The sequence below is a fragment of the Aquarana catesbeiana genome, linkage group LG01 (assembly GCF_042186555.1).
Source record: "Aquarana catesbeiana isolate 2022-GZ linkage group LG01, ASM4218655v1, whole genome shotgun sequence".
Classification (NCBI taxonomy): Eukaryota; Metazoa; Chordata; class Amphibia; order Anura; family Ranidae; genus Aquarana; species Aquarana catesbeiana.
The window spans coordinates 510,713,451-510,738,114 of record NC_133324.1 but is presented as its reverse complement, the minus strand read 5'-3'; the positions used below and the strand labels follow the sequence as shown (position 1 = coordinate 510,738,114).

General features: G+C 44.7%; 1 protein-coding gene across 4 annotated transcripts in view; it reads left to right on the top strand.

Annotated features, from left to right (window-relative positions):
* MIER2 (MIER family member 2) overlaps window positions 1-24,664 on the top strand; it is a 118,423-nt gene that overhangs the window by 85,665 nt on the left and 8,094 nt on the right. For all 4 annotated transcript variants that reach the window (XM_073593995.1, XM_073593986.1, XM_073594004.1 and 1 more), the window contains exons 10-11: window positions 7,471-7,595; window positions 14,576-14,652. In XM_073593995.1, coding sequence (XP_073450096.1) covers window positions 7,471-7,595; window positions 14,576-14,652 — 202 coding nt within the window. The remainder of the gene's footprint in view (window positions 1-7,470; window positions 7,596-14,575; window positions 14,653-24,664) is intronic.

The window sequence follows — 24,664 nt, the reverse complement described above, 5'->3', positions numbered from 1 at the left end:
GTATCTGATCACCTCTGTGGTTTTTATTTTTTGCGCTATAAACAAAAAAAGAGCGACAATTAAAAAAAAAACAAAAACATTTTTTTTACTTTCTGCTATAAAACATAAAAAAAATGTAAAAAAACGTACACACGGTCGGACCTTTCAAACAGACTGGTCTGACGGACCGAGTCCGGCGGACAATCTGATCTTGTGTGGGCTTCAGAGGACCTTCAGTGGACTTTTCCAGTCGAAAATCTGACGGACTTTAGATTTGGAACATGCTTCAAATCTTTACGTCGTAACTCCGCCGGACCCAGAAATCCACTTGTCTGTATGCTAGTCCGACAGACAAAAACCGACGCTAGGGTAGCTATTGGCTACTGGCTATCAACTTCCTTATTTTAGTCTGGTGTACGTCATCACGTACGAATCCGTCGGACTTTGGTGTGATCGTGTGTAGGCAAGTCCGTTCATTAAAAAGTCAGTCGGAAGTCCGTCAAAAGTCCGTTGAAAGCCTGTCGGACCAGTCCGATCGAAAAGTCCGCCCGTGTATACGTGGCTTAAGTGTATATTGATTGCTTTGTGCAAAAGTTATCGCTTCTACAAAATAGGGGATAGATTTACGGCATTTTTATTATATATTTTTTTTCTACTCATAATGGTGATTTTTAGCGGGACTGCGACATTGCGGCGGAAAGATGGGACATTTTTGACACTCTTTTGGGAACCAGTGACATTACTACAGTAATCAGTGCTAAAAACGTGCACTGTTATTGTACTAATGACACTGGCAGGGAAGGGGTTAACTGTTCTAATTGTATGGGGGTAGGGCTCACTGGGGGAACACAGATCTGTCTTCCTGCAAAGCAGAAAGACAGGAGCTTAGGTATTCTCTGCACCTCTTTGGACACTGCCTTTCTGTGTGCTTCTGTGATGCCATACGGCTTTAAATATACCTTTTATATTGTGCACAGTTATGATGTCATGCTCAATGACGTTGGTGAAACCAACATCAGTGGATACCTCAGTTGATTCCTGTTTTTTGTCTCTCCAGGATTTTCACAAATTTACAAGATAAATTTGGGAATGTTTTCCTTTTCCAGGCTGATGTACCTTGTAGTTCACATCACCCACTTTTCCACCACCTCAACCAGTCCCTGCCACTTGGCCAAGAACTTACTATCTACCGTGAGGATCAGAATAGCCACCTGGTCTCCAACTGGAAACTGTCTGATTTTAGCTGACCAATTGTATACCCTTCTTTGGGCTTCCTGAGCCTTATGGGGATGCTCCTCCATTAACAGCATCACTTTAGCCACCCTCTCTTGCATTTGGGAGATATGTTTTGTCACTGTTTTGTGAGGATTCACTTTCCCACTTCTCTTTTACTAGATTGAGCAAACCACGGGGTGTTTACCCCTACACTAGCTCAAATTGCGAAAAGCCTGTGGACACTTGTGGAGCCTCCCAGATGGCAAACAATAGGGCAAGAAGCAACATGTCCCAATCCTTCCCTGCCATCACCTTCGACATAAAAGGAGTACCCTGGTCCATCAGTATCTCTTTGGGAAGTCCTGTTCTTGAAAACATATGGAATAACTCCCAGGCAGTGGCCTTAGAGGAAACTACTATATGCTCCAGTAACTACTGAGCTTGTTAGAATATTGTAGGTATCAGCTGCTTGGGGGTAGATTTAAGTTACATGTAATAAAATCGAAGTCACCATTATAAGACGTGTGGGTTGGGCGTGGGTTCAATTACATACAACATACATGTCCTGAGCCTTTATGATGTAAGCTACTAATTAGGAGAGTCTGGGTCAGTATTGGTAGACAGGTCCTCAACCCAAATGTTCCAGATCTTGTGGAATTTTTTAGGGCATCCTCTCGCCAAATAGGTGGCTTTGTACAGTGGTAAGTAGACATTACCACTTACCGACCGGCTCTTGTACATATACGTCGGCACTTTAAAGATGGATATCTCGGTAATGGCAGCAGCTGCTGCCACAACCGAGGTATCCATCTTTTCAGGAGCCGGTCGTGTTTACGATAATGGTGGTCTCTGCGGCGGATTTGCCGCGAAATCACCGTTATCAGCTGCGGGAGAGGTGTCACCCCCCCTCCCTCCGCTCTCCCGTGCCCTCCGCCGCTTACCAAAGCCGTCAGTATCAGCGGAGGCGATCGGGACCTGTCATGTCTATGGTATGGAGACGAGTGAGGGGAAGATGGCCCCCCCCGTCTACATACCATAGGAGGGCGGAAGCGACGTCATAACGTCAACTCCGCCCATACGTCCGTCTTAAAGGGCCATTTTTTTGTTATTTTTTCAAATGACAAATTTTTTTTTTTTTTTTTTTTGCTTTCAAGTCCAAATATGAGATCTGAAGACTTTTTGACCCCAGATCTCATATTTAAGAGGACCTGTCATGCTTTTTTCTAATACAAGGGATGTTTCAAAGGAAAGCAAAGCCGTTTATCATAAACCTAAAATGCTTTTTTTTTTTTTTTTTTTTCTTCAAGGCAAAAAACAAAAGTGCTTTCAACAGCAAACCTAAATGGCTTAATTCTAGCAACAAGAAAATAAAAGACCTTTTATCTTCAGCACAAATGAAAAATAACAAGGTATCCGCCACATAAGGAAAATACCCACAAGTAGGAAAGTCCAGACTGCAGCACTCAGCCAGGTGTCTCCTCTCCAAACTCCTATTTCTCCACACCTGCACCAGGAGTTTCTTTTCTTTTAAATGCTGCTTCCTGGTGGTAAACCTTAACCCTTTCGGGACCAGAGTCCCTATAATCAAGTGTGGAGCTTCTTTCCCACCCCAATATCTCTCTGAACCACCAAAATTCCTGGTCCCAATATGCCATTTTTAATGCAGAGAGGACTGCAGGTCAGTCTTCTATGCTTAAACTGTCCCAGGACCCCCTGAGTACACCAACTGCACCAACCACCCCCCTTAAAGGGACCACAACCCAAATTTGGGTGAGCCATAGCACACATTTGTGGGAATGGGCAGGATGCATTTACATTTTTTATTTTATTTTTTATTGTTTCACTTTACTTCTAACAAGCCCCCTTGTGATAGCTTTGGACAGGTGACAGGTATCTCTCTTTATGGTGACATCAGGGCCCTTCAAAGCAGATAACTAAGCACAGAGTGTACTTGGATTAGCTGCTTCCTTGGCTACAGCCAGGGAATGACAGCTCTGAAATTGGAAGTGGAAGTTCATTTGTCACAGAGGAGATCAGGGAACAGATGTTCCTACATCTCCTCTGTAAAGCTGCCCAGGCCGCTTACTGCTGTAGCAGGCTCCCTAGAGTAATGGAGAGGAGATCCCAGGAACGACTGCAGGTGCTGAGGGAGGGGGGTGCAGTCCTTCACAGCACTGTAAAAGTGAAAGGGATCACTGTTACAGAACAGCTGATCGCCAGCTAAAAAAAATATCAAGATCTTAGCTGCAGGTGTAGCTATTATCTTGTGATAACTACCTGCTGACAGGATATTTATATATGTACATCATTCAACAAGTGATTAATGCTATTTTTTTTCTTGGGGAGGGGGCACTAATGAATTAAATTGGACTTTGCGTTTTAGTGCAAGGTTCCTTGAAATGCCAACAAACCCATCCAAAATGCTCTATAGGGTGCTTAGACACGAATTGAGACCTATTTTTTAAAATAAGACATTGGGGCATGAGTACTCTATTTTCAGTAAAAGGAATATCATGATTTTAATATATTGTGCAAAACTATTTTAAAATGTCTGCAAAGCCAAATACTAGATTCGACTCATATAAAGCATGCACATATGACAACAGAAGTGTCTAACTGAAAGTGTAATTTAAAGGGATGTTAAACCCCAAATCAAAAAGGTATTAAATTGCAACTTACCAATTCTTAGATGTGGCCATATATGTTTGTTTTTGCTTTTTATTTTCAGCCATTGATCTGGCCTGTAAGTTTTTTGTTTTGTTTTTTTTTGTTTTTTTTTTGTTTTCCACTTCATTTAACACAATGTTTCTCAACTCCAGTCCTCAAGTACCCCCAGCAGGTCATGTTTTCAGGCTATCTATTATTTTGCACAGGTGATTTAATCAGTTTCACTGCCTAAGGCTGGGTTCACACTGGTGCGACACGACAGCCGTCCTACTTTGGATCCGACTTTGCCCTGCGACATGAAGCCGGCATGTGTCCGACTTTCAATGAACGGGGATCCGACTTGGATCCCCGCCAATGCCCGGCACTGTGTTTGGTATGAATCTTTAGGGGGAACTCCGCGCCAAATTTTAAATAAAAAACCGGCATGGGTTCCCCCTCCAAGAGCATACCAGGCCCTTGGGTCTGGTATGGACCTTGAGGGGAACCCCCTACGCCGATAAAAACGGCGTGGGGGTCCCCCCCAATCCATACCAGACCCTTATCCGAGCACGCAGCCCGGCCGGACAGGAATGGGGGTGGGGACGAGCGAGCGCCCCCCCCCTCCTGAACCGTACCAGGCCGCATGCCCTCAACATGGGGGGTTGGTGCTTTGGGGGAGGGGGCGCGCTGCGGCCCCCCACCCCAAAGCACCTTGTCCCCATGTTGATGAGGACAAGGGCCTCTTCCCGACAACCCTGGCCGTTGGTTGTCGGGGTCTGCGGGCGGAGGGCTTATCGGAATCCAGGAGCCCCCTTTAATAAGGGGGCCCCCAGATCCCGGCCCCCCACCCTATGTGAATGAGTATGGGGTACATGGTACCCCTACCCATTCACCTAGGGAAGTGTCAATAAAAAAAAAACCACAGTACACAGGTTTCAAAATTAATTTATTGGGCAGCTCCGGTATCTTCTTCCGACTTCTCCCGGTGTTCCGCCTCTTCTCCCGGGCCCCGCCGCTATCTTCTTCCAGCTCTATTGCCAGCGAGGGGCCCGGTCTGCTGCCGCTGTCTTGTCGCCGCTGTCTCGCCGCTCCTTCTCTTCATCTCTTCTTCCGATGTTGACACGACGCTCTCCCCGGCTGGAATGCTCTCTGTGCGCTCTGCTCTGACTTATATAGGCGGTGACCCCGCCCCCTTATGCCGTCACAGTCCCTGGGCATGCTGGGACTGTGACGTTTTAGGGGGCGTGGTCATCACCCGATGACCACGCCCCCTTATGCCGTCACAGTCCCAGCATGCCCAGAGACTGTGACGGCATAAGGGGGCGGGGTCACCGCCTATATAAGTCAGAGCAGAGCGCACAGAGAGCATTCCAGCCGGGGAGAGCGTCGTGTCAACATCGGAAGAAGAGATGAAGAGAAGGAGCGGCGAGACAGCGGCGACAAGACAGCGGCAGCAGACCGGGCCCCTCGCTGGCAATAGAGCTGGAAGAAGATAGCGGCGGGGCCCGGGAGAAGAGGCGGAACACCGGGAGAAGTCGGAAGAAGATACCGGAGCTGCCCAATAAATTAATTTTGAAACCTGTGTACTGTGGTTTTTTTTTTATTGACACTTCCCTAGGTGAATGGGTAGGGGTACCATGTACCCCATACTCATTCACATAGGGTGGGGGGCCGGGATCTGGGGGCCCCCTTATTAAAGGGGGCTCCTGGATTCCGATAAGCCCTCCGCCCGCAGACCCCGACAACCAACGGCCAGGGTTGTCGGGAAGAGGCCCTTGTCCTCATCAACATGGGGACAAGGTGCTTTGGGGTGGGGGGCCGCAGCGCGCCCCCTCCCCCAAAGCACCAACCCCCCATGTTGAGGGCATGCGGCCTGGTACGGTTCAGGAGGGGGGGGGGCGCTCGCTCGTCCCCACCCCCATTCCTGTCCGGCCGGGCTGCGTGCTCGGATAAGGGTCTGGTATGGATTGGGGGGACCCCCACGCCGTTTTTATCGGCGTAGGGGGTTCCCCTCAAGGTCCATACCAGACCCAAGGGCCTGGTATGCTCTTGGAGGGGGAACCCATGCCGGTTTTTTATTTAAAATTTGGCGCGGAGTTCCCCCTCAAGAACATCTGAGCACAAGTCGCGTGCCGAAGTCGGATCATGCAAGACGGCAATCCGACTTTGATCCGACTTCAATGATAGTCAATAGGCTGAAGTAGGATCAAAGTCGGACCAAAGTAGTACAGGGAGCATTTCTAAAGTCGGAACGACTTGTGTCGGACCAGTTAGGACGGCTCCCATAGGGAAACATTAAATTTCACACGTCATGCGACATGAGCTCCCAATGTCGGAGCGTTTGTCGGACCAGTGTGAACCCAGCCTAAAGCCTCATACACATGCTTAGATTGTCGGACGACTGAACGCCTGTTTTTTTTGTGGCATGCTAGTCTCATGTCAAAAGTGAAGAGGTTACTCACAATACGAAAATTTTTGTACGACAGAATTCAGTGTCAGAAGTGACGTAATGTGTTTTGTATGTATTCTTTTGTTTCTGAGCATGCATAGTCTTGCTCTTAAGATTTTTTTCGTACGAAAACCGTACTAATGAAACGAAAATGTTAGTCTGCACATCCAGCTTATGTCTGATGAAAAAGCAAAATCGTCTGTTGAAAGCATTGTACTAACGATCCAAAAATCGTCAGACAGCTCGTCGTGCAAATTTTTCCATCCAATTTTCATATCGTGTGCACGGGCCTTTAGTATTTTTTCACAACCGTTTCATCTGAGGGAAATCCTGAAAAAATGACCTGTTGGGAGTACTTGAGGACTGGAGTTGAGAAACATTGCTTTAACAGGCCAAGCTGTCAAGCAAAAGTGGCAGTTAGCGGGCAGAGAAAAAACATTTAACACTGACAGGAGTGCTGACAAAGGTCAGCTTTTATTCATTTATGTAAAACCTTTATTCTTAAAGAAAAAGCTGTTGCTGTAACTGCTTGAAAAGTGTTTGGAGGAGATGGGCTTTAATTTGTTGGTCATCTCCATATAAATCTGCTAATGCATCGAACACTACCCTCTCCCCAGATTGACAATGCTGCTGTCCATAAGTATCTTGGGGGTTGATTTACTAAAGGCACATAACTGTGCACTTTGCAAAGTGAAGTTGCTACAGAGCTTAGTAAATTAGGTAAAGCTTCACTTAACAAAGAATAGCCAATCACATGCAAGAAAAATAAAAACAGCATTTTTGCTTGGATATGATTGGATGATGAAAGTTAGCAGAGCTTCTACTCATTTATTACTTATTTACTAAGCTCTGGAGCAACTGCTCTTGCAGAGTGAAACTGAACTTTGCAAAGTTCACAGTCTATTTTATTTGCCTTTAGTAAATCAACACCTTGGTAGCTCCATCATGAGTGAAGACTCCCTAAGAAAGGAATTGTGTTACTGACCAAATCAACAGGTGAAAATAAAGGGGGAAGAAGCCTAAAAAACAACTAATGCAGACACCACAATATAGGATTGGTAGGCTGCAATATTTTACATTTCTGTTTTTTTGGTTTAATACTGCTGCAAGACATTGTTATCATTGTTTTTCTAGTAGCGTTTCTGTCAAGATATGAAGTCTTCTTTCTTATTTTCTCTAAGGTGCGCACACGGTCAGTAGGGGAGTGCGTCCAGTTTTACTACAGTTGGAAAAAGTCTGAGCGTTATGATCATTTCACCCAGAGTCGGATGGGAAGGAGAAAGCAGCTGATAAATTCAGCATCCTTGTAAGTATTCAGATATTTCAACAGGTGTAGAATGTCCTCAGTAAACTGATAGTAATTACATAATGTTTTGTTCAAAAATAAGACCTTGAAGTCTTTTTGTACAAAATAAATAAATTTGCATAGTGCCCAGCGAAACTGCATATAGCAGCAGGTTTTATTGGTATTAAACCCAAAAGCAAACATTTTATTGCAGCTTATCAAACCTTACCTGTGATGCTGCATTGGTTTTCATTTTAAGTACTCATGCACACAGGGCTTAAAAACACCACTTTCTTTTTCGAACATCACGGGACACAGAGCCTCAGTAATTACTGATGGGTTATATAGGTATCACTAGGTGATTGGACACTGGTCACACCCTAATCAGGAAGTTCAACCCCCTATATAATCCCTCCCCTTGCAGGGATACCTCAGTTTTTACGCCAGTGTCTTAGGTGATGGACGTGTAAAGATGTGCTGTGCTGAGCTCCAAAGGGAATATCCTATACCCTATACTGGGGCAAGCCAGGCGAACCGGATCCATTCAAAGTGTCCTTTCTAGGCCGAATTGGATGGTACCCGGGCCTCATGTCCAAAGAAACAAGGTTTTACCTGTAATGCTTCTCTTTTTAGAGAGCTGGACCCCGCATATTAGAAAATGGTTTTCTAGCCTAATTTCTAGCCGGGTGCTTTACGGGCCCAGAACTGCAGGATCCCCCTATTCGTAGGGGGCCCCAGTCTCTGACGGTTTTTTCAAACGGAGCCCACCATGAGAGGTGAAGATTGGGTCTGTGTAAACTGAACCCTGCGGCTGGATAAGGTAAGAGGGGATTCCACAGAATTTTCTAATTCTAGTAGGTTTCTCCTTTAAGGTAAATGCATGCTATGCCTAACGTGACCACCGGGGGCTGCCAAGAGCACAAATCTTGTCATGCTGGATTGTCTGTCTCAGTGTTAATGCTGCACATGTTTCACAGCATCTCAGGCCGGCTCCACGGTAGGATGGATGGGGGGATTTCTCATGTTTGAATGTTCCCCCCCAGGCTAGAGAGAGGCCACAGGGGTCTAGAAAGCGGTTATACCGCTCGGGCACCGCTGCCTCGGCTGCCATTTCCGACCATTGCTGTTTTTTAGGCAGGTCTTCACTACCAGCTTCTCTTCCTCCTCCCCCTCCTCCAGCCTTCCTCCATAGTATTTCAGGAGAGTCGGCCGACGCGGGAACCGCTCGTTTTTTTTTTCAAAATTCGAGGGGGGGGGTGGGACGTCAGCACAGAAGCTTAGACTCCCACTCAGGCCAGCTGCAGGCTATTAAGGCACTCTGTACAGGTGCACACAGCCTTTGGAGAGACACAGAGCTGACGGTCGCTTGTAAGGTGGGACACAGGCATTCTCCTAGGCAGCATTTAGTGAAGTAACACCAGACTGAGCATTGGGTAGCAAGGCTTTTAGCCAGACTACATCGCTCAGCAGGCAGTGTTCATTTGTATACCTCACACCTTGTTGCTTTGCACTATGGGTAGAAGAGGTTCAAGCACCCCAAGAACCAGAGACACTAGGGGATCTCGTTCAGTTTCTGAGGGCCCCCTGTCAGCAGCATCCTCCCCCCCTGAAAGGCCAGGGACGGAGAGCTGTTGGGGTCAGGGGCTACACCTGCTTCTGGCACTTCAGCCCCTGTATATATTACACAAGAGGTTTTTTCCTCAACCATTAATGGTCTAGAGGAAAGATTAATGGCCGTGATTACGTCTTCACCAAGTAGAAGAAAACACACTAGGCCTTCCTCTGTTCCCCAAGACCCTCAGGAAGAGGAGTTCTGGGATAAAGGAGATGAATCCCTTTCAAAGGATCGGGATGGGACGGATGATTCCTCTTCGGAGGAATCAGGTAGAGAGGGACCCTCTGCGACTTCCCAAGAGGAGAAAGTGTTAGTGCAGATCCTTACTGGATTGGTCCGCTCCACATTTAAGTTGCCCGTACCTGAAACTGCTAAGGAATCCTCTTCTGCTTTGGGGTCACTGAAACCTTTCCAAGCAGCACATGCTTTTCCTGTTCATAAATTACTTGAAAAGCTCCTTTATTCTGAGTGGAAGCACCCAGATAAGCGATTTCTTCCGCCGAAAAAGTTTTCAGCACTTTATCCTATGGAAGAAAAATGTATTAAGATGTGGGGAATGCCGGCCATTGATGCGGCCATTTCCTCTGTAAATAGTAATCTGACTTGTCCTGTAGACAACGCTCAGATGCTCAGAGATCCTGTGGATAAAAAGATGGAATCCTTATTCAAGGATGTTTTTTTCCTTAGCAGGATCAGTGGCCCAACCTGCAGTAGCAGTGATTGGAGTCTGTCAATACTTAAGAGACCATGTTAAGCAGGTCATCAAAGTATTACCTGAACAACAGGCCCAGGGGTTTGCTAACCTTCCTGCGGCCTTATGTTAGGTTGTTGACGCCATCAGAGATTCTATCATACAAACCTCTCGTCTTTCACTTGGGTTGGTGCATATGCGTAGAATCTTATGGTTGAAAAATTGGTCAGCCGAAGCACCATGTAAGAAGCTGCTGGCTGGGTTTCCTTTTCATGGTGCGAGGTTGTTTGGAGAAGACTTGGATAACTATATCAAGAGAATCTCCTGTGGGAAAAGTACTCTCTTACCTGTTAAGAAGAAGAGTAAACGTCCCTCTTTCAAACGGACTCTCTCCCCAGCGCCAGGGGCTTCAGCCTCCAGGCAGTTACGACGGCCTCCTCCGTCTGGGGCTACAAATAAGAGTGAAGTCCTGGGGGAAGAAGTCTTCTAGACAAGACACTAAGGCCTCTTCATGAAGGGGCGCTCCCGCTCGCTCGAGTGAGGGGAAGACTGCTACAGTTCTCAGGGCTCTGGCAGGAGGACTTCCAGGACAGATGGGTAATCTCCACGGTAACCTTAGGGTACAAGCTGGAGTTCCAAGAATTTCCCTCTCCTCGTTTCCTCAGATCAAGTGTTCCCAGAGACCCAGAGAAGAAGCAGTCGCTCCTTCTAGCGTTAGGGCGACTTTTGTCGCAAGAGGTCATCAGGGTGGTTCCCACAAAGGATCGGGTTTCTATTCCAACCTTTTTTACGGTCCAAAAAACCAAATGGGGATGTCTGACCCATTCTGGATTTAAGACATCTGAATCGATTCTTAAGGATTCAGTCCTTCCGCAGGGAATCAATTCGGACAATAGTCTCCATCCTGCAGGGAGGAGAATTATTGGCATCGATTAATATCAGAGATGCATACCTACATGTGCCCATTTTTCTTACTCATTAGAAGTTTCTGTGCTTCGAAGTAGGAGGGCGCCATTTCCAGTTTGTGGCTCTGCCCTTCGGGATAGCCACTGCACCTCGAGTGTTCACAAGGATCGTGGCTCCTCCTCTGGCCAGATTAAAGGCTCAGGGTATGACTGTCATAGCATACCTAGACGACCTGCTCTTGATAGACCGGTCGGTAGCTTCCTTGAACGGGAACTTGAAGACCACGGTCAAGTATCTGGAACATCTAGGTTGGATCCTCAACCCAGGAAAATCTTTCCTAAACCCAGTAAGAAGACTGGAGTATTTAGGTCTGATCATAGATACAAGCCGGGGGAAAGTGTTTCTCCCTCAGGAAAAGATATCTGCTTTAAGGGAGCTGATTCTGACAGTCAGGACCAAGAAGGGACCTTCTGTCCGCCTTTGTATGAGGCTGCTAGGAAAGATGGGGTCTTCATTCGAAGCAGTTTCCTATGCTCAGTTCCATTCAAGACTACTGCAACACAGTATTCTGTCGGCCTGGAACAAGAAGGTTCAGGCATTAGACTTTCCGATGCACCTGTCGCATGCGGTGCGTCAGAGCCTCAATTGGTGGCTCATACCCGAAAACCTGCAGAAGGGGAAATCCTTTCTACCGGTTACCTGGACGGTGGTAACAACAGATGCCAGTCTGTCAGGTTGGGAAGCAGTTCTGGAACAGTCTGAGATCCAGGGGCTATGGTCTGAGACCGAGAGGACCCTAACCATCAACATTCTGGAGATCCGTGCGGTATATCTAGCCCTAAAAGCCTGGACTATCAGGCTACAGGGTTGGCCGGTCAGGATCCAGTCCGACAATGCCACAGAAGTGGCTTATGTCAATCATCAGGGAGGCACCCGGAGCTGAGCTGCTCAAAAGGAGGTGATCCAGATCTTAGCCTGGGCAGAGATGCAGGTGCCATGCATATCGGCAGTTTTTTCATTCCAGGGATAGAGAACTGGCAGGCGAACTATCACCAGCAGTTACTCCCAGGGGAAGGGTCTCTGCTTCCCGACGTCTTTTGGGCCATATGCCAAAGATGGGGGGTCCCAGATGTAGATCTCTTTGCATCCCGATTCAACAAAAAGATAGACAGATTTGTGGCAAGGACGAGGGATCCTCTTGCATGCGGGACGGATGCGTTGGTGACTCCATGGCATCGGTTCTCACTGATTTATGCATTTCCGCCTATTCTGCTACTGCCACAACTCCTTCGCAGGATCAGGCTGGAAAGGAAGTCTGTACTTCTGGTGGCCCCCGCTTGGCCCAGAAGGACTCGGTATGCAGAAATAGTAAGGATGACGGTGGGTTCCCCGTGGACCCTACCGGTATGCCCAGACCTGTTATCTCAAGGTCCAGTGTTCCATCCTGCCTTACAAATGCTAAATTTGACGGCTTGGCTATTGAGACCCACGTTCTGAAGAATCGTGGACTCTCAGGTCCGGTGGTATCTACCTTGATCAATGCAAGGAAGCCAGCTTCCAGAATGATTTATCAGAGAATCTGAAAAGCTTATATATCCTGGTGTGAATCCAGGGGTTGGCATCCCAGAAAATATGTGATTTTCTACAATTGGGATTTGAACTTGGTTCTGTTTGTGTTACAGAAACAGCTTTTTGAACCAATACGTCAGATTCCTTTGGTCTTGCTGACAAGGAAGTTCATTTTTCTGGTAGCCATCTCTTCTACTAGAAGAGTATCAGAATTAGCAGCTCTTTCCTGTAAAGAGCCTTATTTGATTGTTCACAGGGATAGAGTGGTACTGCACCCTCATCCTAGTTTTTTACCGAAGGTGGTTTCAGATTTTCATCTAAACCAAGACATTGTTCTGCCTTCCTTTTTTCCAGATCCCTGTTCTACGGAAGAAGGGTCACTACATTCTTTGGATGTAGTAAGAGCAGTCAAGACCTATCTGGAAGCAACTGCTCAGATTCGCAAAACGGATGTTTTGTTTGTGCTGCCAGAAGGTCCCAGTAGAGGACAAGCAGCATCAAAAGCTACCATTTCTAAATGGATTCGACAATTGATCATTCAAGCTTATGGTTTGAAACAGAAGATTACTGTTTCAGATCAGGGCACATTCCACAAGGGCTATTGGTGCTTCTTGGGCAGTGCATCACTGGGCCTCTATGGCTCAAATCTGCAAGACCGCAACCTGGTCTTCAGTTCATACATTCACCAGATTTTATCAGGTGGATGTGAGAAGGCATGAGGATATCGCCTTTGGGCATAGTGTGCTGCAGGCAGCGGTACGAGGTCCTCAGGTCTGATTGCACCCTACTTGGTTGTGGTTCCCCTCCCCTCAGGTAGCATTGCTCTGGGACATCCCATCAGTAATTACTGAGGCTCTGTGTCCCGTGATGTTCGAGAAAGAAAATAGGATTTTTTAAAACGGTTTACCTGTAAAATCTTTTTCTTTCGATGGACATCACGGGACACAGAGGTCCCGCTCCTCTTCTAATACACTATATTGCTTGGCTACAAAACTGAGGTATCCCTGCAAGGGGAGGGATTATATAGGGGGTTGATCTTCCTGATTAGGGTGTGACCAGTGTCCAATCACCTAGTGATACCTATATAACCCATCAGTAATTACTGAGGCTCTGTGTCCCATGATGTCCATCGAAAGAAAAGGATTTTACAGGTAAGCTGTTTTTAAAAAATCCTATTTTTACAGGCATTTGGTGTTTTTCTTTTTGTTTTGTTTTTTTGTTTTTTTTATCAGCATGTAAACATATCTCTGTGTTCCTTGTGTCCATGCACACATAGGGGTTTACAGGCTTTTGACCAGAAACAATGCTTGATCTTCGTATACGTGCTTAAACTTTAGACGTATTTAGCATTTGATCGTCCATTCCAGTGGCTAGAATAAATTAATATTCTGCCCAATGGAATCCATAAACGCTCAAATGCTTGACGTGCCTATATGCGCTATCAACCATATATGAACATGATTCAAAAACGAATGAACATTAAAGAGGAAGTAAACCCCGGTGGGTTTTACTTTCTCTTCATTTCCCTGCAAAGGTAAAGCATAATGGGCTACTATGCATTGCATAGTAGCCTATTATGTGTCACTTACCTGAAACTGAAGCCCGCGATGTCTCCGTTGTCCCCACTAGTGGGGAGCGTCCATCTGTGCCCCTCTTCCTTCTGTGACTGGCCGGAGTCGCGTGACGGCACTCTGGGAGCTGCCAGTCACGGCATGACCCCTATTAGAAAGGGCACGATGTGCCCTTTCTAAAGGGCGCATGCGCTGATGACATTGGCGCATGCGCCGTAGTTAGCGGGGCTCGGCTTTTTAGTAAATATCTCCTAAACCGTGGAGGTTTAGGAGATATCTCAAGCACCTTACAGGTAAGCTTTAATATAGGCTTACCTGTAGGTAAGTTTTGACGCTACCACGCTCCTACGGCCGCTCGATACACTGTTTTTGGCCATTGCTGCAGCATTTATATGATTACACGCTCATTTTTACAGATGACCCCGTAGTGTTACTGCAGGAGAACTCAAGCCTGTACATAGCCATAAAGAACTGGAATTTGCACACTTGCATATATTGTCAAAAAAAGTGGAGCTTGTAATTTTTCTTGTATACATTCAAATAGCCTTTATATACAAGTTTAGACTAAAGCCATATTGTGTAATTTTGTTTTCCTTATGAATGACACTGTTGTGTGAACTATTGGGCAATGTGTTCTTTCGTTCATCAGAGAGTATGAAAGTGATGTGCCAATTTCAAAGTGTCAGTATGGACTGCGCGGATCTGTATTAAACAAAGGAGTTGGAGGTAGGTCTGTTTCTGATACACTGAATTTGAATATAAATAAGGAGACCACTTTAAATGGAATCAAAATGGATTTTAACCATTGGGGATGTAAGGGTGCAATCAAGGTGGCTAAGATAGAACATGAAAGACATATAAGCGGAGTTAGAGTAAAAAAAATCCCAAGAAATTCTTTAACCACCTCAATACTGGGCATTTTCGCCCCCTTCCTGCCCAAGCCATTTTTCAGCTTTCAGCGCTGTCGCACTTTGAATGACAATTGCGCGGTCATACAACACTGTACCCAAATGAAATTGTTATAATTTTTTCCCCACAAATAGAGCTTTCTTTTAGTGGTATTTGATCACTTCTGCGGTTTTTATTTTTTGCGCTATAAACAAAAGAAGAGTGACAAGTTTTAAAAAAAACACAATAATTTTTACCTTTTGCGATAATAAATATCCAATTTTTTTTTCTTTAAAACAAATTTTTTCTCAGTTTAGGCCGATATGTATTCTTGTACATATTTTTGGTAAAAAAATCGCAATAAGCGTATATAGATTGGTTTGCGCAAAAGTTATAGCGTCTACAAAATAGGGGATAGTTTTATAACATTTTTATTTTTTTTTATTTTTTTACTGGTAATGGCGGCGATCTGCGATTTTTATCGTGACTGCGATATTGCGGCGGACACATCGGACACTTTTGACACATATTTGGGACCATTCACATTTATACAGCGATCCATGCTATAAAAATGCATTGATTACTGTATAAATGTGACAGGCAGTGAAGGGGTTAACACTAGGTAGTGATCAAGGGGTTAACTGTGTTGCTAGGGAGTGATTCTAACTGTAGGGGGCGGGGACTCACTAGGGGAGGAGACCGATCGGTGTTCCGCTGTACTGGGAAAACATCATCGGTCTCCTCTCCTCTGACAGGACCGTGGATCTGTGTGTTTACACACACAGATCCATGGTCCTGCTGTGTTACCGGTAATCGCGGGTGCCCGGCGGACATCGCGGCCGCCGGGCACGCGCACCGGGTGCCTAGTGACACGGCGGGCGCGCGTGATCGCCGCCGGCGTCGCGCGCGCGCGCGCCCCCTGGTGGCCTAGGAAAGCGAGGACGTCATATGACGTCCGCCCGCAACAAGAGCTGCGCCGCCTGGCCGTCAATTGACGGCCGGCGGTCGGCAAGCAGTTAAGTACATAAATAGTAAGAAAGGGTCAGATCATATTGGTCCCATAAAGAACGATGAAGGGAATCTGGTTACTAAGGATGGGGAGATGGCTAAGGTATTGAATTTCTTCTTCTCCTCAGTCTTCACAAGGTAATCTGGGGGCTTCAGTAACCAAAACTGCAATGTTTATCCTCATGACTCACAGGAAGCACCCTCATCGCTAACAAAGGACAGAATTAGAAATAGACTTGAAAAACTTAACATTAATAAGTCACTGGGACCAGATGGCTTGCACCCGAGGGTCCTTAAGGAATTTGGTCAAGTAATTGTCAGACCATTGTTCCTAATTTTTACAAACAATCTACTGACTGGAATTGTACCTACCAGCTGATTGGAGAAAAGCCAATGTAGCACCAAAAATTTAAAAAGGCCAAGATGCATCCCTGGGAATTACAGACCAGTTGGCCTAATATCAATTGTTTGCAAGCTCTTGGAGGGGATGATAAGGGACTATATACAAGATTTTAGTAACGAGAATGGTATCATTAGCAGTAACTCAGCATGGATTCATCGTTCTTGCCAAACCAATCTACTAACCTTCTATGAGGAGGTGAGCTGCCATCCAGATAAAGGAAGGCCCGTAGACGTGGTGTATCTGAATTTTGCAAAAGCATTTGATACAGTTCCCCATAAACGTTTACTGTACAAAGTAAGGACCGTTGGCATGACCATAGGGTGAGTACATGGATTAAAAACTGGCTACAGGGGCGAGTTCAGAGGTGGTGATAAATGGGGAGTACTCGGAATGGTCCGGGTGGAAAGTAGGATCCCCCAGGGTTCTGTCCTGGGACCAATCCTATTTAATTTATTCATAAATGACCTGGAGGATGGGATAAACGGCTCAATCTCTGTATTTGCGGACGATACTAAGCTAAGCAGAGCAATAACTTCTCCGCAAGAAGATCTGAACAACGGGCGGCACAGTGGTGTAGTGGATAGCACTTTCGCCTAGTAGTAAGAAGAGTCACTTGTTCGAATCCCAACCACGACACTACCTGCCTGGAGTCTGCATGTTCTCCCTGTGCCTGCGTGGGTTTCCCCTGGGTACTCCGGTTTCCTCCCACACTCCAAAGGCATGCTGTTAGGTTAATTGGATCCTGTCTAAATTGTCCCTAGTATGTATGAATGTGAGTTATGGGCCTTAGATTGTAAGCTCCTTGAGGGTAGGGACTGATGTGAATGTACAATGTATATGTAAAGCGCTGCGTACATTGATGGCGCTATACAAGTACCTGAAATAAATAAAAATAAATTAATTAATGGAGTGGGCAACTGCATGGCAAATGAGGTTTAATGTATAAAAATAATACATTTGGGTGGCAAAAATATGAATGCAATATACCTTAAACTTCGTAGCGGGTTCTTTACTGTAAGAGCGGCACGGATGTGGAATTCCACCCCCCACAATAGGGATAAAGCACTTCAGCGTAAGGGAAATTAACCACTTAAGGACCGAGCCTCTGTCTGAGATTTGGTGTTTACATGTTAAAAACTGTTTCTTTGCTAGAAAATTACTTCGAACCCCCAAACATTACATATATATATTTTTTTGCAGTCGTTTTAATACTTTCTGTCACACCGTATTTGCGCAGCAATCTTACAAGCACACTTTTTTTGGAAAAAATACACTTTTTTTAATTAAAAAGATAAGACAACAGTAAAGTTAGCCCAATTTTTTTTTTATATTGTGAAAGATAATGTTACGCCGAGTAAGTTAATACCCAACATGTCACGCTTCAAAATTGCGCCCGCTCGTGAAATGGCAACAAACTTTTACCCTTAAAAATCTCCATAGACGAAGTTTAAAAAATTATACAGGTTACATGTTTTGAGTTGCAGAGGAGGCCTAGGGCTAGAATTATTACTCTCACTCTAACGATCGCGGCAATACCTCACATGTGTGGTTTGAACACCGTTTTCGTATGCGGGCGCTGCTTACGTATGCGTTCGCTTCTGCGCGTGAGCTCGGCGGGACAGGGTGCGTTTTAAAAAATGTATTTATTTTTTCTTATTTATTTTACCTTTTATTTTTTATTTTTACACTGTTCTTTTAAAACAAAAAAAGTGTCACTTTTTATTCCTATTACAAGGAATGTAAACATCCCTTGTAATAGGAAAAAAAAGCCTGACAGGACCTCTTAAATATGAGATCTGGAGTCAAAAAGACCTCACATTTCATATTTACACTAAAATGCAATAAAAAAAAAAAATTATTAAATGTCATTTAACCAATTCAGCCCCGGAGGATTTTACCCCCTTCCTGTCCAGAGCACTTTTTGCGATTCAGCACTGCGTCGCCTTAACTACCAATTGCGTGGTCGTGCGACGTTGTACCCAAACAAAATTGACTAGTGCTTTCTTTTGGTGGTATTTGGTCGCTTCTGCGTTTTTTATTTTTTGCTCTATTAACAAAAAAAGAGCGACAATTTTGAAAAAAATGCAATATTTTTTACTTTTTGCTATAAAAAATATTCCCAAAAATATATAAAAAAACAATTTTTTTTCCTCAGTTCAGGCCCATATGTATTCTTCTACATATTTTTGGTTAAAAAAAATTGCAATAAGCCTATGTTGATTGGTTTGCGCAAAATTTATAGCGTCTACAAAATAGGGGATAGTTTTATGGCATTTTAGTTTTTAATTTTTTTTTTTTATTAGTAATGGCGGCGATCTGCGATTTTTTTTTTTTTTTTATGGACTGCGACATTATGGCCGACACATCGGACATTTTTGACACTATTTTGAGACCATTGTCATTTATACACCGATCAATGCTATAAAAATGCATTGATTACTGTGTAAATGACACTGACAGTGAAGGTCTAACCACTATGGGGCAGTGAAGGGGTTAAGTGTATCCTAGGGAGTGATTCTAACTGTTAGGGGGCTGGACTTCAACACACAGGACAGTGATCACAGCTCTCGATGAGAGAGAGCTGTGATCACTGTCCTGTCACTAGGCAGAATGGGGAAATGCTTTGTTTGCAAAAGCATCTCCTCGTTCTTCCTCTCCGTGACACAATCGCGGGCACCCGGCGGACATAGAGTCCGCGGGACCCGTGGTCCCGTTCACGGAGACCGCTGCGGGCGTGTGCCTTCGAAACCGCTACTTGAAAGCGCCGTACCTGTACGCCCTTTTGCCTACCAGCGCCATTCTGCCAACGTACATCGGCGTGTGCTGGTCGGCAAGCGGTTAAAAAAAATATATCTCTGTAAGAGCTGTGGGCAGAAGTGATGTTTTGACGTCGCTTCTGCCCTGCAATGGTATCGAGATGGTTGGGGGCCATCTTTCCCTCACTCATCTCCATACCACACATGGAAGAGGACCCGATCGCCTCGGCCTCTACTGCCGGCTCCGGTAAATGGCAATAGGGCACCGGAGCACGGCGGGAGCAGAGGGCTCCTCTCCCACCGCCAATAAGTGATCTCACGGCGAATCCACCGCCGAGACCACTTTTAGATGAAAGCGGACTGCCAGCTGAAGAAGATACCGGGGTTATGGGAGCTAGCTGCTGCCATAACAACGATATCCCTCTTCAAAATACCGATGTATAAAGACGGCGGGCGGTCCGTAAGTGGTTAGTAAAACACGCGGCCATTCACTAAAATTAGAAGGAAATCGGTTTAACCTTAAACTGCGTAGCGGGTTCTTTATTGTAAGAGCGGTTAGGTTGTGGAATTCTCTTCCACAGACAGCGGTTTCAGCGGGGAGCATCGATAATTTAAAAAAACTATTAGATAAGCGCCTGAATGACCGCAACATACAGGGATATACAAGGTAATACTGACATATAATCACACACATAGTTTGGACTTGATGGACGTGTGTCTAAAACCTCGCTTACTATGTAACCACTTTTTATCCCTTTGCAGGGATGAGAAACTTTGAGTTTTTTGTAAAAAAACACACATTTAAGCCCTTGATCGGCCTAGATGTTAACCCCTTCCTAGACAGTGTCATTCATACTGTTAGTGTATAATATCACAGATCACTGTATTAATGTCGCTGGTGATGTCAGTGGCAGTTAGTCGGTTCCCCCCTAACATCAATTAGTGTAAAATTGCCCACAGTTCTATCACAGTCCCATTATAAGTCACTGATCACCGCCATTAGTAGTGTAAGAAAAAAATTTAAAAAATTCCAGTATATATACCATAGTTTGTAAGTGCTATAACTTTTACACAAACCAGTCAACATACACTTATTGGGATTATTTTTTATCAAGGACATGGAGCAGAATACATTTTGGCCAAAATTTAGGAAGTAATTTGATGATTTTTTTTTAAAATTGGATATGTTTTATAGCAGAAAGTAAAAAATATTGTTTTTGTTTTTTTGTTTCAAAATGTTCTCTTTTTGCCTATATAGCAAAAAATAAAAACAGTGGTGATCAAGTACCACCTAAAGAGATCACTATTTGTGTGAAAAAATAATAAAAATGTTGTTTGGGTACAGCTCTGCATGACCAGTTAATGCAATTACCAGTTAAAGTAGCACAGTGCTAAATAGCAAAAAGTGGCCTAATCATGAAGGGGTAAAATCTTCCAGAGCTGAGGTGGTTAAGACAAAGATAGGTGTAAACAGAAGGTTTTACTCCCCTATCTCCCTCACTTGCTGGAATGAGTGAGCATAGATTTATCACTTCCTGGTAGTGTTAAAGCTTGCCCACCTCTTCTTTCCTCTGGCACAGTGAGGCAGTCCATCATAGTGATGGGTTAATATGAATGTATGGAGTGGGGAGAAAGGGCAGGGTAATATGGACAAGCTTTGCAGGAAAGTAGCATTTTCAAAAGGAGAGGGCAAGAGTTGTAACCTCCATATATTCTCCCAACAGATTTTTTTTTTAAGCATATGTAAAATGAAAGTAAATGTATTATGTTTGTAACAAGATAAAGTCTCGAACTTTGCCCTGCTTCCAGGAATTCCAGTAATCAATAAGCCATTCCACAGAATGAGTCTGTCCAAAAGGAAACCCTCCTTCCATATTTAAACTGTTTTATTAAAGACTTGTCTATCAGTTCCCGAAAGCTTCAGCAATGACACTGGTGTAGTTCACTAAAAAAAAAAGCACAACCAAATGTACATAGCCTGATAAGCGCATAAGTGATGAGAATAATACATGGGCTGGCATTACTGGCCTCTGTTTCTGCAAATGTTAATTGCTTGGCTGTTTTGACGTTTTAGCTTCAACATGTCTTAGTCACTGACTGAGTATAATGATAAAAAAATCTATCACTTTCTGCATGCCTGTCTTTGGTCTCTAGCTCAGAAATATTTAGGCCAGAAGTAGCTAGGTAACTAGCGAATTCAAATATAGGGAAACAGTGACGGCCTGTATTTTTATCTTGACAGATAACTTTACCTGTCAATTTTAGATTGACTGACTACTTCTAAATTAACCTATCAAATTTCTGCTATTTCATTTTTAAAGCATTTTTATTTCAATATTACCAGCTTGTTTCCTGAAAGTGATTGTAAAGGGAATTCATTTTTTTTAATAACAATAAACTAGGAATCTAGGATGGAAAAGGACCTGGGGGTCCTAGTAGATGATAGGCTCAGCAATGGCATGCAATGCCAAGCTGCTGCAAGCAAAGCAAACAGAATATTGGCATGCATTAAAAAGGGGATTAACTCAAGAGATAAAGCGATAATTCTCCCACTTTACAAGATTTTGGTCCAGCCTCACCTGACGTATGCTGTCCAGTTCTGGGCACCAGTCCCCAGGAAAGATGTTTACTAGAAATAGAGCGAGTACAAAGAAGGGCAACAAAGCTAATAAAGGGTCAGGAAGATATTAGTTATGAAGAAAGGTTGGGAGCACTGAACTTATTCTCTCTGGAGAAGAGACACTTGAGAGGGGATATGACTTCAATTTACAAATGCCATACTGGTGACCCAGCAATAGGGATAAAACTTTTTTGCGGAAGGGAGTTTAATAAGACACGTGGCCATTCACCAAAATTAGAAGAAAAGAGGCTTAACCTTAAACTGCATAGATGGTTCTTTACTGTAAGAACGGCAAGGGTGTGGAATTCCTTTCCACAGGCGGTGGTTTCAGCAGGGGGCATCAATAGTTTAAAAAACTATTAGATAAGCACCTGAATGACCACAACGTACAGGGATATACAATGTAATACTGACATATAATCACACAGATAGATTGGACTTGATGGACTTGTCTTTTTTCGGCCTCACCTACTATGTAACTATGTAATAAACCTCAGGTGAACATTCGCCTTGCCAAAGGCCTGCAGAACATTCAGTCTTAGAGTGACGATGCTTCCCTTGCATCGGAGGAGGACCAGATAATAACATCGGTCTCTGTATCCAAAGCCAAGCCTATTTCCCAGCTCCCCTGTCTCTACCTGAGATGGATCCTGATATGCCTGGCCTAGAAGAGGCAAATACAAGAAAAATAAATTAGGAGGACCCAGAGGCAGTGTTGGAGGAGGCTGCGGAAGATTTCTCAATACTAGACTCCTATACACGTGAAGTTGTAGCTTCATGCAGAATGCTTGCTAATGTGGAAATGCTCAATTCTGCTGTGGACAAAGGCCTCAGCATTGTCGCACTTGATTCTACTCCGTCTCACCATACCCCTTTGGGGTTCCTTGTTCATGAACAAATAGAATTGGCAATCTGTGATGATTGGGTCACTCCAGAAAAGATTTTCTTCCCTCCCAAAATTATTACCGAACTCTAGCCAGTGGAAAAAGAGTTTGCTAAGTAATGGTCTGTTTCAGAAGTTGACCCTACCATCGTAGTCTTAAACAAACTTCTCACTTTACCAATTGAAGATGTTCCTTCATTCAAAGATTCTACAGATAGGTAATTTGAGATACTCTTAAAGACTGTCGTTACCCTAGAAGGTGCAGCTTCTGTTTGTCAAACTGCAGCTAACTGGACAGCGGCAGCCCGTCCATTTAGGCACCCCCCCCCCCCCCCCCCATCCATGCATCCAGCCCCTTGAAGGACGTCGAATGCATGAATTCCAATGGCGGAGGTGGGTTTTTTTTTTTTTTTTTTTTTTTAAGCACCTGAATGTAGAGACAGAAGCTCTAATAGGCTTCAAAATATGGTGGGCTCGGGACGCAGAGCACTGCGAACAAAGCCCACCCAGTTGTGTGACAATAGCAAATGAATATTCACCATTTTCACACTGAATCTCCTCCCCGCCAATCAGGAAGTGAGTCTGAGACCCGTTACCCGATTGGCCAAAAGAAGTGTTCCGATTGGCCGTTGAGGAGGGAGGAGATGGAAGCCGCCAAGCAGGGAAAGGGCAAGCTGTCCATGATGCCCGCAGAGGAGAAAGTCGCACGTGATGCCCGTGGAGGAGGGAAGGGTAAGCCGCCCGTGATGCCTGCCATAGCTGGGGTAACTGCTCTGAGCTCACCTGCTGCCACTGTAACTGGATTAGGGCAATGGATAACCAACACAATCCTGTATTCCAGGCCTGTTACTTAACTGAACAAACACAGCAAATGCTTTCTGCTTTACTATTTTGTTTGGATGCCCTAGAACAGTGTTGGCGAACCTTGGCACCCCAGATGTTTTGGAACTACATTTCCCACGATGCTCATGCACTCTGCAGTATAGTTGAGCATCATGAGAAATGTAGTTCCAAAACATCTGGGGTGCCAAGGTTTGCCATCACTGCCCTAGAACAAGTAACACCACAAATTTCTAGAATGGCTCTTGTCTCCATTCAAATGCACAGAATCTTGTGACTCAAATCCTGGACAGCGAAAGTTGCCTGTAAAAAGACTCCTCACATGTATGCCCTTTGAAGGACATCTTTTTGGGGAGGCAAGGCACCTGGCAAATTTAGAAAAGATGTCACAGGAGAAAGTTCTGCTTACAAAGCGACAGATCCCGAAACTCCCCTTCTCAGTAGCCTCTACCTCTTCATAACATAGAACACCTGATTGCTTTAACTGCAAAGTCTAAGTTCAACCCTTTCTTTTGGCTCAGGACTTGGGTCACAAAGTCCACTAAGTCTTCCACAAAGCCCTCTTCCCAATGAAGGGGCACCCTCACAACTATGAACTGGTAGATGTCTGTTAGTTTGCCTCTCTCACAGATGTCCCAGACCTATGGATTCAAACATGGTTTTAAAGGGGTACAAAACAGAGTTCAAAACTGTATCCCCTTACCACTTTTTTCCTCAAACCAAAGCTGTCCAATGACAGTCAGATTTGCAGAATGCCCCAAACCATCTCTTCTCCCAGGGCATAGTTGCACCAGTATCCCCACAAGACGAATTTAAAGGCTTTTATTCAAACTTGTTCCCCGTGCCAAAGCCCAAGAGGATTCTTTGTCCTATTCTGGACCTAAAACCCCCCAACAGATGCCCTCAAATTCCAAAATTTTGCTTAGAATCCACAAAGGTTAGTTACTGCCTCTCTGAGACCAGGAGAATACAGTGCATCCATAGGCATTTAAGATGTCTACCTGCGTATTGACATTTGTCCACCTCATCAGTGCTTTCTGCACTTTCCAATGGCAGTCAGTCATTTCCAGTTTGTCACATTGCTTTTTTACCTGCCTTCTGCTCCAGAGTATTCACAAAGGTTCTAGCACCTCCTCTTGCTCTTCTCAGAACTCAGGGCATCCAGATCACAAGTTAAGTGGCTGACCTTATGAAGGGCTCATTTCCCTTTCAGCTGTCTGAAAATTTCCACAGGACAATTCAGAATTGCCAGGCTTTTGGCTGGATGATCAATTTCCAAAAATGTGCTTGCCAGCCTTTTCTTCACTTGGAGTACTTGGATCTGGTCCTGGTCACCTTCC